At 45.1% G+C, this 16,084-nt stretch overlaps 1 protein-coding gene across 3 annotated transcripts in view; it reads left to right on the top strand.

Moving 5' to 3' along the window:
- ITGAM (integrin subunit alpha M) overlaps positions 1–15,093 on the top strand; it is a 46,740-nt gene extending 31,647 nt beyond the window's left edge. For all 3 annotated transcript variants that reach the window (XM_058569540.1, XM_058569541.1, XM_058569542.1), the window contains exons 13-30: positions 3,833–3,973; positions 4,067–4,276; positions 6,436–6,566; positions 6,661–6,824; positions 8,544–8,698; positions 8,795–8,926; positions 9,089–9,162; positions 9,372–9,513; positions 9,614–9,727; positions 10,273–10,352; positions 11,181–11,264; positions 11,569–11,644; positions 12,175–12,282; positions 12,478–12,561; positions 12,722–12,835; positions 12,922–13,023; positions 13,254–13,364; positions 14,035–15,093. In XM_058569540.1, the coding sequence (XP_058425523.1) occupies positions 3,833–3,973; positions 4,067–4,276; positions 6,436–6,566; positions 6,661–6,824; positions 8,544–8,698; positions 8,795–8,926; positions 9,089–9,162; positions 9,372–9,513; positions 9,614–9,727; positions 10,273–10,352; positions 11,181–11,264; positions 11,569–11,644; positions 12,175–12,282; positions 12,478–12,561; positions 12,722–12,835; positions 12,922–13,023; positions 13,254–13,364; positions 14,035–14,094 (2,082 nt within the window). In that variant the 3' untranslated portion in view covers positions 14,095–15,093. The remainder of the gene's footprint in view (positions 1–3,832; positions 3,974–4,066; positions 4,277–6,435; positions 6,567–6,660; positions 6,825–8,543; positions 8,699–8,794; positions 8,927–9,088; positions 9,163–9,371; positions 9,514–9,613; positions 9,728–10,272; positions 10,353–11,180; positions 11,265–11,568; positions 11,645–12,174; positions 12,283–12,477; positions 12,562–12,721; positions 12,836–12,921; positions 13,024–13,253; positions 13,365–14,034) is intronic.
- Positions 15,094–16,084: the final 991 nt, after the last annotated feature.

The following is a 16,084-nucleotide window of genomic DNA, read 5'->3' as shown; positions in this document are numbered from 1 at the left end:
ACATGAAAAGATATTCAACATTATTAGTCATTAGGAAAATGCAAATCAAAACCACAATAGAGATATCACTAGCACGGCTGTGTAAAAAAAATGAAAAATAACAAATGTTGGCGAGGTTGTGGAGAAATTGGAACCCTCATACATTGCAACCCACTTTGCTGGTGGGAATGTAAAACAATACAGCTTTTTTTGGAACACAGTTTGGCAGTTCCTTGAAAAGTTAAATATTGGTTTACCATATGATCCAAAAATTCCACTCCTAGGTGTATACCCTCCCCCAAAATGAAAATAAGTTTTCAAACAAAAACTTATACATGAATGTTCGTAGCAGCATTATTCATAATAGTCAAAAGGTAGAAGGAACCTAATGTTCTTCAACTTATGAATAGATAAACAACATGTGGCATATCCATACAATTGAATACTATTTAGCCATAAAAAGAATGAAGTATTGATATATGCTACAACATAGATAAACCTTGAAAACTTTATGCTAAGTGAAAATAGCCAGTCACGAAAGGCCATGTATTGTTTGATTCCATTTATCTGAAATGTCTAGATTAGACAAATCCATAGATCAGAAAGTAGATTAATGGTTGTCAGGGGATAGAGGGAGGGAGGAAATTGAGAGTGACTGCTAATAGATAACGGAGTTTCTTTCTGAGGTGATGGAAATATTCTGGAATTAGTGGTGATGGTTACACAGCATTGTGGATATACTAAAAACCACTAAATTTTGTACCTTAAAATGGTGAATTTTATGTTATGTAAATTTTATCTCAATTTTAAAAAGCTATTCTGAAAAAAGCAATTAATGTAATTCATCATAATAGCAGACTAGAGAAGAAAAACCATAATAATCTTAATAGATACAGAAAAAGAATTTGACAAAATACAAGTCCTTTCATAATGTTTAGTTCTCAGCAAACTAGAAACTAAAGGGAACTTCCTCAACCTGAGAAAGAGCATTTACAAAAAAATCTACAGCTAGCATAATACTTAAAAGTAAAAGAGAATGCTTTTCTCCTATAATTGGAAACAAGGCAAGAATATCCACTTGCACCATTCCTATTCAACATCATACTGGAAGATGTAACAAGTGCAATAAGGCAAGGAAAAGAAAAAGAGCTGACAGAGTGGAAAGAAAAAAATAAAACTGTCTCTATTTGCAGAGGACATGATTGTTTGCATGGAAAATCCCAAAGATTCTACAAAAAAGCTACTATAACTAGTATGTTATTTCAGTAAAGTCTCAGGATACAAGATCAACTGTATAAATTACATCCTCAGGATAAAAATCAGTTGTATTTCTATACTAGCAATGAACATTTGGAAATTAAAATGAAAAAAAAAAGTGCCATTTACAATAGCACCAAAGACTATGAAATACTTAGGTATAAATCTAACAAAATGTGTACATTATTTGTATGCTGAAAACTACAAAACATTAATGAGAGAAATCAAAGACCTAAATAAATGGAGAGGTATACTGTGTTCATGGACTGGAAGACTCAATATTGTTAAGATGTCAGTTCTCCCCAAGCTGATCTATAAATTCAACACAATCCCAATCAAAATCCTAGAAGTTTATTTTGTAGAATTGACAAATTGATTCTAAAATTTATATGGAAAGTCAAAGAAAGTAGAATAACCAAAACAGTTTTGAAAAACAACTTAGATAAATACCATTAGGTATTTAGTGGAGGATTCATACACTGCCTGATTTCCAGACTTACTATAAAGTTACAGTAATCAGGACAGTAAGGCGTTGGCAAAAGGATAGACATGAAGATCAGTGGAACAGAATAGGCCTGAGATGGACTGACACATAGTCAATTGATCTTCACTAAAGTCATGAAGACAATTCAATAGAAAGTTCAATGGTGCTGGAACAATTGGACATCCATGGTAAACAAAACAAAACAAATATCTCTACCCATATTTTGTACCATGGTCTATAAAGGAAAAATTTATAAATAAGACTTCATCAAAATGGAAAGTTTTGGTCTGTGAAAGACACTATCAAGAGAATGAAAAGATGAGTTGCAGAGTGGGAGAAAATATTTGCATTTTTCCTTCTTTTTTAGTTACATGTCTGACTAAGGACATATATCCAAAATATATAAAGGACTCTCAAAACTCAACAATAAGAAATCAAACAATCTGATTAAAAAATAAGCAAAATATTTGAACAGACACTTCACCAAAGAAGATCTGTGGATGGCAAATAAGCACAGGAAAACATGTTCCATGTTAATCATTAGGGAAATGCAAATTAAAACCACGATGAGATAGTACTACACACCTATTAGGATGGTTAACATAAACAAGAAATAAACTGACAATATCAAGAACTGGCAAGGGGGGTAGCAGCTAAAACTCGCATTCATTGCTGTAGGAATGGAAAGTGGCATGCCTACTTTGGAAAGGTTTGTCAATATCTTAAAAGTTTAACATGCAGTTACCATACCAGCAATCCCACTCCTGGGTATTTACCTAGGAGAAATGAAAACAGGTGTTTGCATGAAAACTTGTATGTGAATGTTTCTAATGGCTCTAATCATAATTGCCCAAAGCTGGAAACAACCCAATGTCCCTCAATTGGGGAATGGATAAACAAACTGTGGTATATCCATACAATGGAAGACTAATCAGAAATAAAAGGAGTGGATAACTGATACGTGCAACAAAATGGGTGAATCTTAAATTTGTTATTCTAGGTATCTGAAAGGCTACATACTATATAAGTCCATTTATGTAACATTCTGGAAAAGGCAAAACTATAGGGATAGAAAACAGATCAGTGGTTGTCAGGTGCTGGTGATTGAGGGGAGAGGTTGACTACAGTGGGGCAGGAGGGGATAATTTGGGTGTTCGATATTATGGTTGTGGTGGTGGTTACATGAGCTCACGTGTTTATCAAAACTCATGAAACTGTACACTAAAAAGGCTGAAATTTATTGTGTGTAAATTATACCCCAATAAACTTGACCTAAAAACAAAAAAATCCCGTTGACTTTAGGATGAAGCTTAAATGCCTTCATTGGGCTGTCAGTGAGGCCTCCCTCACTGGTGTGTGGGGCAGAAATCAGATTGCAGTGAGTCATGTCTTGATGCCCCCTGCGCTTTTTCTTCCTAGAACTTGCCCCAGTTTGAGACTGCTTCGTACATCTCCCTGTTTATCTGTTGCTATTCCCCTCCGCTCCACCCTGCTACGCTGAGAGCCCGGGAAGGCACTATGTCTCTACTACCCAGCCTCCTGCTCGGCGAATAGCAAGCCCTTGTTTGTTGAACGAATGAATAAATGAATAAGTGGATGATTAAATGGATGAATCCTGTGGATGAATTCTACATATTGACGTTGAACATACTTTAAAAATCCTTTTAAAACGTAGACATTTTTTCTCAGTATAACACAAAAAAATTTCTGTAGCAATCATTATTTTTAATCCAAGCTAGTTAATTCCTTATTAGTCAGACTGTCAGCTTTGATTTTGTACCCCTCTAAAGACTTCCAATATATTGAAAGTGTATCCTGTCTGCTCTTCTAGGCTTTTCTGTCTGTATTTTCCAATCCAACTTCTTCACTGTCTCAGTCATCTCCCTGGAGCACCGTTTGGGGGTAAATCCTCACCCACTGCCCATCAACTCTATAATATGGTCCTCTAGCTGGCGGCACATTCAAATGAGAATTTATCATGAATCATATAGAGTATCGCACCCACTTCAGAGGGCTTTCCCCAGCAGGCATGGTTTTTCTTCATAAGAAGAAAACCCCTACACTCTGCGTTAAGTGGGAAGATGTGTGTGATCTTGGTCTCATCTCTTTCAGATCGGCTCCTACTTCGGGGCCTCCCTGTGCTCTGTGGATGTGGACAGAGATGGCAGCTCCGACCTGGTCCTCATTGGGGCTCCCCATTTCTATGAGCAAACCCGGGGGGGCCAAGTGTCTGTGTGCCCCTTGCCCCGGGGGGTGAGTGGCTGATGAGACCTGGGCTGGGTGGGGCCTGGGTGTGGGGTGGAGGGTTTGCCTGAGTTGGGGCCTCACACTGTTTTTGTTCTGCAGAGGGGTAAGTGGCAGTGTGAGGCTGTTCTCCGTGGGGAGCAGGGCCACCCCTGGGGCCGCTTTGGGGCAGCCCTGACAGTGCTGGGGGATGTGAATGGGGACAAGCTGACGGATGTGGCCATTGGGGCCCCGGGAGAGCAGGAGAACCAGGGTGCCATCTATCTATTTCACGGAACCTCACGACGTGGCATCAGCCCCTCCCACAGCCAGGTGAGGCCTGGTCACTGTCCCCATCACAACAGTGGCCTCTTTACTGATCTTTGCCTTCTAATTCAAGGTTCCTACAGCCGCCAGATCAATTTTCCCAGTACTCCTTTTTAGAACCTTCAAAAAGAATTGCACACACTTCACAGAAACCTCAAAGAATCCTCAATTCTAGATTAATTCTTACCACACCTATAGGGGGTACATGGGGGCATCATCACCCCCACTTTACAGCTGAGGATATACAGGCTCAGAGGTGGTAAATGACAAACTGGAAGTGTTGGGATCTAGGCTTTTCTTTCTTCCAAATCTCAGTCTTGGTAGAGTGACCAATATTCCTGGTTTGCCCAGATCTGCCCTGATTTTAGCGCTGAAAGTTGCATCCCAGGAAATCCGTATGGTTGGTCACTCTACTGAGGGTGTCCACACACACACACACACACACACACACACACACACACACCCCCACAGACTTTGGAATTAAAAACAAATGCAAAAAGGATCATGCTATCCTATTGTTCTACTGTTTGCAATTTTTGCTTGTTTTTTCCTATGATGGGGCTCGGGGTGACAGTGTTTGGACAAGCAAACAAACTGTGGATCTCCCAGCTACCACATCCTACCTAATTTCAAAACAAAACTTCCGCCCAACAGAATACAATACATTTTTCTCAAAAAAATGTGAGGTATTGGAGGGTATTATGTTAAGTGAAATAAGCCAGACAGAGAAAGACAAACACCACATGATTTCACTCATATGTGGAAGATAAACTATCACACAGACAGAACAGTTGGGTGGTTACCAGGGGGAAGGGGGTTGGGAGGTGGGCACAAGAGGTGAAGGGAGGCATTTATACGGTGACTGACAAATAATAATGTACAACTGAAATTTCACAATGTTATAAACTATTATGACAACAATAAAAAAGAAAAAAAAATTGAGATATAATGTACATGCACTAAACACACAAATCTTAAGTGATTAAGTTTGACATATCTGTGAACCTGAGTAAACACCGCCTAGATTAAGATATAGCACATTTCCAGTGCCCCATGCTTCCTCATCCTTCCTTTCAGTTGACAATATCACTTAAAAAAATTGTGGTAAGGCCAGCCCTGTGGCTTAGCGGTTAAGTGCGTGCGCTCCGCTACTGGGGGCCTGGGTTCGGATCCCGGGGGCGCACTGACACACCGCTTCTCCGGCAATGCTGAGGCGGCGTCCCACATACAGCAACTAGAAGGATGTCCAACAATGACATACAACTATCTACTGGGGCTTTGGGGAAAAAAAAAGGAGGACAATTGGCAATAGATGTTAGCTCAGAGCCGGTCTTCCTCAGCAAAAAGAGGAGGATTAGCATGGATGTTAGCTCAGGGCTGATCTTCCTCACACACACACACACAAAATTGTGGTAAAATATACATGACATGAAATTTACCATCTTAGCCAATTTTAAGTGTATACTTCAGTAGCGTTAAGTACATGACAAAATCACTTTTAAAATTTCTCTTTAATTTATTATTTGGCTGTTATTCTTTCAGTGTTACTCTTGCACATAGATTAAAGAGTCAAAATAGTTCTTAAAGGCTTGTCAGGAAAAACAACAATTTCCATACCACACTGGATTTCCTCTTCATTCTCCCTTCTCTTGAGGAATACACTTTCAGCTCTTTCAATGATTCTCCATACTTCCCAACGACGTGATTATTTTGCTGCTTCTTGATTTTTGTTTTAGTGTTGACTTCCCACCATGGGAGGTGAGGACTGAGTTCTCTCTCAGATCCCTGTTGCCACGTATTCACATACCTCACCCCCCACTCCTCATATTTACATGACAATTTTGGTTAGATCAATATTTAGTGTTTGCATTATCCTGATCATGTAAATGAGATTCAGCAGAGACAAATAGTACACTGTGTCACTTCTTCCGTGTGTAAAACTTTTTGTTTTCCCTGGAAAACCCAGGTAATGAATGGAAACTTTGAGTCTCATCTCAAGGCCGTGGTCTAAAGCTGAACATTTACCCTAATTCTGTGGGAAGCTGTGGGAGATGAGACTTGAGTGGAGCCCAGAGAACCTCTCCTTGGGTCACCCTGGGTGACTGAGTTACACACTTCCCTATTCTTTTCCACTCCCTTTCTCCCCTCCTCTTTTCTACCCTCAGCGGATTGCAGGCTCCCAGCTCGTCCCTAAGCTCCAGTATTTTGGTCAGTCATTGAGTGGGGGCCAGGACCTCACAATGGATGGACTGGTGGACCTGGCTGTAGGGGCCCAGGGGCGTGTGCTGCTGCTCAGGTGAGAACTTCTTTTGGAGCACACCAGATATCTTCCCTTTTAGGAGTGGCTTTGCCATCTGAAGGCCCCTGATGGCTCTCTGGTGTCCCTATAGGTCCCAGCCAGTGCTCACAGTCGAGGCGACCATGGAGTTCACACCTACGGAAGTGGCAAGTAATGTGTTTGAATGTCGTGATCAGGTGGTGAGAAATCAGACTGCTGGGGAGGTCAGAGTCTGCCTCCGTGTGCACAAGAGCACACGGGACCGGCTGAGAGAAGGTGAGGCTTGGTGGGTAAGTCTCAAGAGAGTAAATGACTGGGGATGTTGATGGGTGGCCCAGCGCAGTCTTCCCAGCCTTCTGGCAGTCCAGAGCAAAGTTCTCACAAGCTCTGACAGCCTTCTCCAAGTGTGGCTGAAGTGAGCAGGAGATTCCCCTGCTGGGTGGGGAGGCCCAGCAGAGCCCACCGAGTAAGTGAGCATGTGGCACTCCCTTACTTTCTCAGTTCTCCAGAGAACCAAGGGCTCCACACCTGTGAACTAACCAGGATTTTTTTAAACTGAGAGATAACTCATTTAAAGGGGTGGTTGAATTGATGAAACTAAACACAAATTCACGAAGCATTCATATGTGCATTTTATTACAACTAGCCTGACTTCCTCTCTTGTCTCTATTCTCAAAGAGTGGCGTTGTGGTTGGGGTGTGGGAATAGTAGTGGTGGAACTAGAGAGAAACAGGGTGAGGGGGAAAATTAGGTTTCTAGCAGTAATCTCACTGGGCTGAGGAGACAGCAGAGTTTGGGGCAGCCAGCATGGCTAGAAATTGAAAGCAAAGTCTTGGAGAGTAGAGAATTGCAGAGAAGGTGCCCCAAAATCTACATAGAAATTCCTCTCAAGTCATTGACTGACTCCTAAGTGATGCATATCCAGATCAAAACTCCAAGAAACTCAGTAGAAGACAGCAACTGGAGAATGAGAGTTGAGCAGAAATTCAGTAACTTCCCAGTGCTGGGAAAACAGAGATTTGAGAGGAGTTTTGGTAAACACTTTGGTCTTTCCTCTGGGACAATGTCCATTGAACCAGCAACCAAGAAACAACAGACAATAGAAATAGACCCACAGGTGATTCAGAAATTAGAGTTATCAGATAGGAATTTTAAAAAGAACTATAATTAATATCTTTAAGAAAAAAGAGGAAATGATGGAGAACTTCAGAAAAGACCCAGAATTCACAAAACAGAGTCAAATGGAAACTCTAGCACTGAAAAATACACTGAATGAAATTAAGAATTCAATAAATAGATTTAATAGCAGATTAGAAGCAGAACAGAGAATTAGTGAACTGGAAAGTAAGTCAATTGAAAGTATCCATATTAACTCACAGAGAGAAAAAAGGATGAAAGATACAGAAAAAAATCATAAGAAACATATGGGATATAGTGAAAGAGCTATAAACACGTAATTGGAATTCCAAAAGGAAGAGAGAGAGAATTAGAAAGAAGCAACAGTTAAATAAATAGTGGTAAAGAATTTTCCAAAACTGATGAAAGACATCAAGATTTTTCACCAAATCAAAGCAGGATAAATATAAAGGAAACCATACCACAGCACATTACACCAATGTACACAACAGTATACTTTGCACCGTACCAAGGTACAAGCTGCTGCAGACCAGACACAGAGAGAAAACAGCTAAAAGCAGCTGGAAAAATATACTTAATTTTCTAGTAGGTAACAGAATAGCTACGATTTAGTTCTTGAGCACTTACTATGTGGCAGGCACTGTGCTAAATGCTTTATAGGCACTATTTCATTTCATTTTCACCACTGGGAAGGTACAATTATTATCTTCAATTTAAAAACAAGCAACTGAGACTCAAAGAGGTCAGATAATGTGCCCAAAGTTATACGGCTGGGGAGCAGAGGAGCTGGGCCTCAAACCCCTGTCTGTCTGACTCCAAAGCGGGGCTCCTCACCACCATGCTGCCCTACCACTTCAGGAGAGATCCAGGGCATCGTCACATATGACCTGGCTCTGGACCCAAGTCGCCAAAAACGCCGGGCCGTCTTTGATGAAACAAAGAACAGCACACGCAGACAGATACAGACCTTGGGGCTGAATAAGAAATGTGAGACTCTGAAGCTACAGATAGAGGTGAGCAGACAGTGACCACACTCCTGGGTCTTTCAAGCATGGGGTAAGCTTGGGAAGCTGAGGAGGGCAGACCCCCAAATCCCCACTATCTCTCAGAATTGTGTAGAGGATCCAGTGACCCCCATCGTCCTGCGCCTGAACTTCTCTCTGGTGGGGAAGCCCTTGTCCTCTTTTGGGAACCTCCGGCCAGTGCTGGCTGTGGACGCTCAGAGATTCTTCACAGCCTCGGTGAGTCCTGGAGTTGGGGTCCTGCAGGGGTGTGGAAGGGACCAGAGGTCAAGATTGTTGAAGCTCATTTTATTTCCTTTCACATAATTTTATTTCAATATTTTATTTTGTTTCACTTCGCATTTCCTTTCCTTTCATTTTATCATATTCTATTTTTTGCAGCTTCCCTTTGAGAAGCATTGTGGCAATGACACGATCTGCCAGGATGACCTCAGCATCACCTTCAGTTTTGTGAGGTGAGTTTCTTTTCTCCTTGCTACCTCCAAACCCACACCACGACCCGGTGCTCTGTTCTTCTCCTGGCCCTCAAGGGAGCCGGCACAGAACGGCTGCTTCAGAGGTGTTTGTGTAGCTGTCCCATCCATTGTCTTCTCTGTCTAGGTGTCCACGCCTCCTTCCCACCTGAGCCCTCAGCGCCTCATGACCTGTCTTGTTCCCCCTACAGCCTGAACACCCTGGTGGTGGGTGGTCCCCGGGAATTCAATGTGACAGTGACTGTGAAAAACCAGGGTGAGGACTCCTACAGGACTCAGGTCACCTTCTTCTACCCGTCTGGCTTGTCCTATCGGAAGATGTCAGGGATCCAGGTAGCCAGATGCTTCTCAGGCTCTGTTTGACTTTACTTTCCCCGTCCCCATGGCTGGTGTTGACATCACCACCTCTGCCTCCCTTCTTTTCCACAACCAGCTCTCACAGCGATCCTCGTGCCTGAACTGTGACTCTACCTCCACCGAAGAGCCTGGGGCCTTGAAGAACTGCAGCTGCAACATAAACCACCCCATCATCCCAGACAACTCTGAGGTCAGGCTGCTGCTCCTCCTCGCCTCCTCTCCTTTGTCTTCTCCTGAATTCTTCTCTTCCTCTTTTTTCAAAGTAAAGGTTCCTTTGAAAAACGTTGTTGAGATATAATTCAGGTACCACACAATTCACGCATTGAAAGTGTACAATTGAATGGCTTTTAGTATGTTCACAGGGTTGTGCATCCATCACCACGATCAATTTTGGAACAATTTATTACCCCAAGAAAAGACCCTGCTCCCCTTAGCCATCAGCCCCAGTCCTCCCATCTCTCCCAGCCCTAGGTAACAACTTTCAGTCTCTATATTCGCCCATTCTGGACATTTCATATAAATGGAATCATACAGTATGTGGTCCTTTGTGACTCTTTCACTTAGCACAATGGTTTCAAGGATCGTCCATGCTGCAGCATGTGTTAGTACTTCATTCCTTTTTAGTCCTGAATGATATTCTGTTGTATGGTGCTCAGCATTTTAATATCCATTCTTCAGTTGATGGACATTTTGGTGGTTTCTTCTCTCCTGTTCTTGTCCTTTCTCCCTCTCCAGGTCACCTTTAATATCACATTTGATGTGAACTCTACTGCATCTCTTGGAAACAGACTACTCCTCAAGGCCAGTGTGACCAGGTGCGCTGTGCCTGGCCTCCCACAGGCATCCTCCCCTTTGAGGCCCCAACCCCCTGCCCTGGGTGGACTATTGCCCTCTCCCCACTGGTTGTCCCTTCAGCTCATTCATTCAACAAACACTGACTGAGCACGCACCATGTGCGAGGCATTGTGCTCAGTGCTGGGGGACAGCGATGGACAAGACAGCTGTGGTTCCTGCCCTCACAGAGGTTATAATTTAGTGGCAAAGACAGATGGGAAAGCTGGCGACTACAATAGAGTCAGAAATTAGCTACGTCCAGTGTTCTTGGGAGCTTGGTGTTCAGAGAAGATTCCTGAAGAAGATGTATTTAGGCTGTGAGTTAGCCAAGCAAAGGCTTGAATTGAGGGTGGGCATGAGGACAGAAAGAAGTAAGTGTGTACCAAGCAAAGCCTGGAGACTGGAATATCAAGGCTATGTTTCACTGTGGTCTAAGCACATGTTACAGGATTTAGGGAGCTGGTTAGATATGGGCTGTGTCATCAAATGACTGATGGGTGCTATCAGGAAATTTCCAGTTTAATCTGGGAGTGATCACACTGACATGCTAGAAAGATCACTCTCCAGGAGGATTGGGGATTGGGGTGGGAGTAGTTTTGAATTCAGGGACCGGAGAGAAGTGCTGCAGACATCCAGGTGAGTAGGGATGGGCCTGGGCTGGTAGGGGAGGAGGGAGAGACCAGTGGTGTTTAGGGTGCAGACAGGACAGGGCTTGGCGTTTGGTTGGAGGTGGGGGGTGAGGGAGAGGGAGAAGGAAAGTCTGATTCTCGGTTCTGAAGAGCTGGCCCTAGCTCTCTGTTTCCCTTCAGTGAGAACAACATGCCCAGGACCAACAAAACTGAATTCCAGCTGGAGCTGCCTGTGAAATACGCTGTCTCCATGGTGGTCACCAGGTGCTGGTTTCCAGGGCTTTAGCTCTGCCTTCACCACTGGGTTGGACATGGCCCGTTGTGTGCCTGTGTGTGTGCGTCTGTGCACATGTGTGCCTGCGTGTGTGTCTGAGGATATGTGCGTGTGTGTGTGTGGCCCAAATGCACACGGTGTATCTGACACACGTGGCCCCTCTCCCACTTGCACCTTCTCAGGGCTGCATTACTCTATGTGCCCATTCACCCCTTACACGCTTAGCCCAAGACCCCCTCCCAGGACACCCCTGACGTCCTGTCACCTCCTGCCCCTTCTTCTTTCTCTCATCAGCCGTGAGGTCTCTACCAAATATCTCAACTTCACAGCCTCAGAGGACATCAGCCGCATTATAAACCATGAGTATCAGGTGGGGAGCTGAGAAGGTGGACGGGGCGGGTGGGGGGCGATATCCAGGGGATGGGAAAGCAGAAATAATGACGGGAAACATGCATCAGGTGCCTCCTATGTGCCAGGCTCTGTTCCAAGCTTGCTCTCACTGCCTATACAGCAAGCACGCACATACATATGTATGTGTGTACACACATGTACATAATTAACTCATATTACCTTCATAATGACTCTGTGATGGAGGCACTATCTTTACCCCCAGTTTTCAGATGAAGAAACGGGTTTGGAGAGGTTAGCAGAACATGCCCACAGTCTCAACGCTACTAAGTGGAGGAGCCACTACTTAGGATGGGCCTGTCTGGCTCTTGAATGTGTGTTTAACTGCTACACTCTACTGCCTCCCACAAAACATCAAGAGGGGGATGCTTGGGTCTGTGAGGCCTTCTCAGTGGTACTGGGCTGTTGTGAGTGGGCAGGCTGACTCTAGTTGCTGGTGGGAGCAGAAAGGCCAGAGCCCTGATAGCCGCCCTCCCTCCCTCCACTGTGCAGTTCAAAAACTTGGGGCAGAGGAGCCCCCCCATCAGTGTGGTCATCTGGGTCCCCATCCAGCTGAACCAGGTGGCCGTGTGGGACCACCCCCAGCTTACCTTCCCTCAGGTAAGCCAAGCTGGGCCTGAGGAGTGGGCCCCACTCCTCCTTCCACAGCCCTGGCTTTCCTAAAATCTCTGTTTCCTCTGCTGGATTTTGGAGCCATATCTGACCTCTCCTGGACCTAGGCCATCTTGCCCTCCTTGAGGGTGGACCCAGGAACCCTCATTTCTCTCTCTTCTCACCATGAAACTCTTTCCTCAGAACTTTTCCAGTACGTGCCACACCGAGGTGAGGGAACCTCCTGTCTCTGACTTCCTGGCAGAGCTTAAGAAGACCCCAGTGCTGGTGAGAATAAGCCTAACCCTAGCCTCCGGGCCACATGAAGACTCAGTGCTGTCCCCTTATTGGTGCCCAATACTGTCTTTCAACCAAGTGGGCTGAGTACACGAGGTGTTTTCTGCATCCAGCTTTCTTAGTCATCTCTCTCCTCTCCTCCCTTCCCCAGAACTGCTCCATTGCTGTCTGCCAGAGAATCCAGTGTGACATCCCGTCCTTTGGCATCCAGCAAGAATTCAACATCGCCATCAAAGGCAACCTCTCGTTTGACTGGTATATCAAGGTACATGGGGTCCTAAGCTCAGCCAGACACAGACATGATACTTCCGAGGGCCCACGGGTCCAGCTCCCATCCTCTCTCTCCCACAGACTTCGCATAACTACCTTCAGGTTGTGAGCACAGTGGAGATCTTGTTTAATGATTTGATATTTGCCCTGCTTCCAGGACAGGAGGAATTTGTGAGGGCTCAGGTATTTGTCTCAGACACAGAGGGACTATTGGAGGGAGGAGGGGAGGCTGGGCTTGTGGAGATCTCTGGGCAAAGAGTTAGAGAGAGAGGGGTGTGGAGGAGGGGTGAGGGCTGAGGTTAGGGACATAGGGAGGGATTAGTCATTGGGTTCAGGGAGTGCACAAGGTCTGACTGGGGAACCCCCAGAAATCCAAAGTCTATGTCCCCTGACGCCCCTCGCCCCCACGCCAGACGGAGACGAAAGTGGAGCCGTATGAAGTGCATGACCCTCTACCGCTTATCGTGGGCAGCTCGGTCGGGGGGCTGGTGCTCCTGGCCCTCATCACTGCCGGATTGTACAAGGTACTCCCTGTGGCCTTCCTCCTGCCCGCCCCCATCCCCCCGCACTGCTTCTCACTCCGCTGCTCATTACTGGGTTTGACTCCCAGCAGTGCTGCCAGCTGTGTGACCTTGGGCGAGTCGCAGAGCTTCAATTTCTTCAGCCGTAAAATGAAAATATAAATACAGTCATGTGCCCCACACAATGTTTTGGTCAGTGATGGGCCACATATACGATGGTGGTCGCATAAGATTGGTACCATATAGCCTAGGTGTGTAGTAGGCTATACCATCTAGGTTTGTGTAAGCACACTCTGTGGTGTTCACACAATGAAATCGCCCAACGATGCATTTGTCAGAATGTATCCCCGTCGTTAAGCGATGCATGACTGTAACTATTTTGTGAGGGTAATTGGGTTAATATATATAGAGCACTTAGAATGGTCCCTGGTACAGAGTGACCACCATATAAGGAGTAGTTCTTCTTCTTCTTCTCATATTTTTTTCCTCCCTTTTTTTCCATCCCAATATTGATGCCATCTCCCTCCATGCCCCACTTTTCCCAGGTCTCTTCTACACTCTGCCACATTACTCTTTGCACCTCTTGGTCCCTCTGCCTCCGCTCCTGGTCTGCATACCACCCCCCCACCCACCAGCTTCGGTGGCCCTTACTCCTCTGTCTCTGCCCCTACAGCTTGGCTTCTTCAAACGGCAGTACAAGGACATGATGAGTGAAGCTTCGTCATCCCAGTAACGGCTCCTTCCCCACTGAGTGGCCTCTCCTGCAGCAGGCAAGACTTTGGTTAGACCAACAGCAGGTCCCCAGACTGCTGGACAGACACATCCATTAGGAGAGGGGGGCGGTGATGTCTCACTCAGGAAAGACCTGCTTGGGTTTCCATTCGTGTGTGTGTGCAAGTGTGTGCATGAGTGTTTGTGTGAGTTGTATGTGTGACTCAGATGTCTCTTGCATGGGGACAGGTGCATTCAGCACAACCTCTCAGGCAGAAGGGAATTGCTTGGGCTTCTTTGTGTGTGGGTGAAGGTGCCGTTGGGCCTTCCTCTGGGACAGAGGTGATGGCAGCTCTTGTGGGTGAACAGAAAGGGAGATGCAACAGATCCTCTCCCTGCTGGAGGAAGTGAGACCTCCTATTGTGAGTGAGCACGCAGACCTGCAGCAGCCTGTGCAGCTGGGACTGAGACCACATGGAGAATCCGTGTTGGAACCAGGATCTGGTCAGCCAAGAGGGGCCTGTCCAACTCATTCCACACTAGAGCTAAATACGTCCAATGAGCAATGATGCACCTCCCTTTATCCATTTATTTATTATTTTAATGTTACTCTTATTTTTTGAATGGATAAAACTATCACAGTACAAAAATCAAAGATGTGCAGGGGTGTGTGGTGAAAAGTCTCCCTTCCATCCTGGTCCCCCCGGCCATTCAAGTCCCTCCTAAAGGACAGTCAAGATTATGTGTTTTTGGGTCACACACACACACACACACACAAGCTTTTTTACACAAACGGTAGCATATGTCATTTATACTGTTCTGCATCTTGCTTTTCCATTAATATAGCCCAGACATTGTTACATATCAAGACTTAAAATACTTTTTCATTCTTTTATACAGCTGCATAGTATTCCATTATGTGGGTGGATTATAATGCATTTAACCAGTCTCCTTTTGATATATTATTTCCAACCTCTCACAATTACAAATAATGGTGAATTAATAAACTGAATATATATCATTTTTGCATATGTGTAAGAATAATTTATAGGATATATTCCCAGAAGTTTAGGTTCTCCTAGAAGCAAAGCCAAGATAAGAATTTGAGTGAAAATTTATTTAAGAGTGGCCCCAGGAAATACCAATGGGGAGGGATGTGAGCTGGGGAAGGGAAGGCAGCCATGTGCTCAAGGGTGTGTTATCAACAGAGGTACCATGGTGAGCCCCTGGACCATAACCCCATGGGGAGTTCTGGGAGACAGAGTAGAATGCACACCTCGGCATTGTCCTGCCTGAGGAGAGAAGGAGCTGGAGTATGTATACACCAATTCCACGTAGTTATTGGCTGAGGGCTGTTCTTGGGAGGGAGTGGGGGTGGTATTAATTCCCTGGCACCTCTGGCCAGCCCTGAATGTGGGCAGTGGGCTCTGGTGGCCAGAGAAAGGGATATAGGTGCTGCCAGTTGGAAGTCTGACAGGGAGTATAGCCCTGGCAAGGCCTACAGGGATCCAGGCAGGGCACCAACAGCACTTGCTACCAAGGGTGTGTGCAAGTCAAGTTTTGATAACTGCATCTAGGTAGCCCTCACTTCTCAAGGGGGTACCCCCAGTGCCCATCTCCCATACTTTTTCCAATGCAGTAACCACTACTCTGGCTTTAGCATGCATCCTATCTAATTCTCACACCAGTCTGCCAAGTGGGCACCACTTGCTGTTTATAGTATCTGAATGTCACTTATGAGGAAACTGGGGCTTAGAGAGATCATACCGAATGCCTGACGTCATACAGCTGAGAAGGGAGTGGAGCTGGAATTCAAACCCAGCTCTTTCTGGCTCCAAAGCTTTTCTCTTTTACTGTCCTGATGGCCTCAGAGGAATGGCCCTGCAGCAGGCCTGAGGGAGGTGTGGGGAGACAGAGCCTGTTACTTAGCTGTTATAATATTTGGTGAACCATATGAAATTGCTGACACATTTGTTGACAAAAATGGCAATGTCATGTGGTTCACTGAAATA

The sequence above is a fragment of the Diceros bicornis genome, chromosome 26 (genome assembly GCF_020826845.1).
Source record: "Diceros bicornis minor isolate mBicDic1 chromosome 26, mDicBic1.mat.cur, whole genome shotgun sequence".
NCBI lineage: Eukaryota > Metazoa > Chordata > Mammalia > Perissodactyla > Rhinocerotidae > Diceros > Diceros bicornis.
This window is presented reverse-complemented; position numbering and strand designations above follow the sequence as displayed.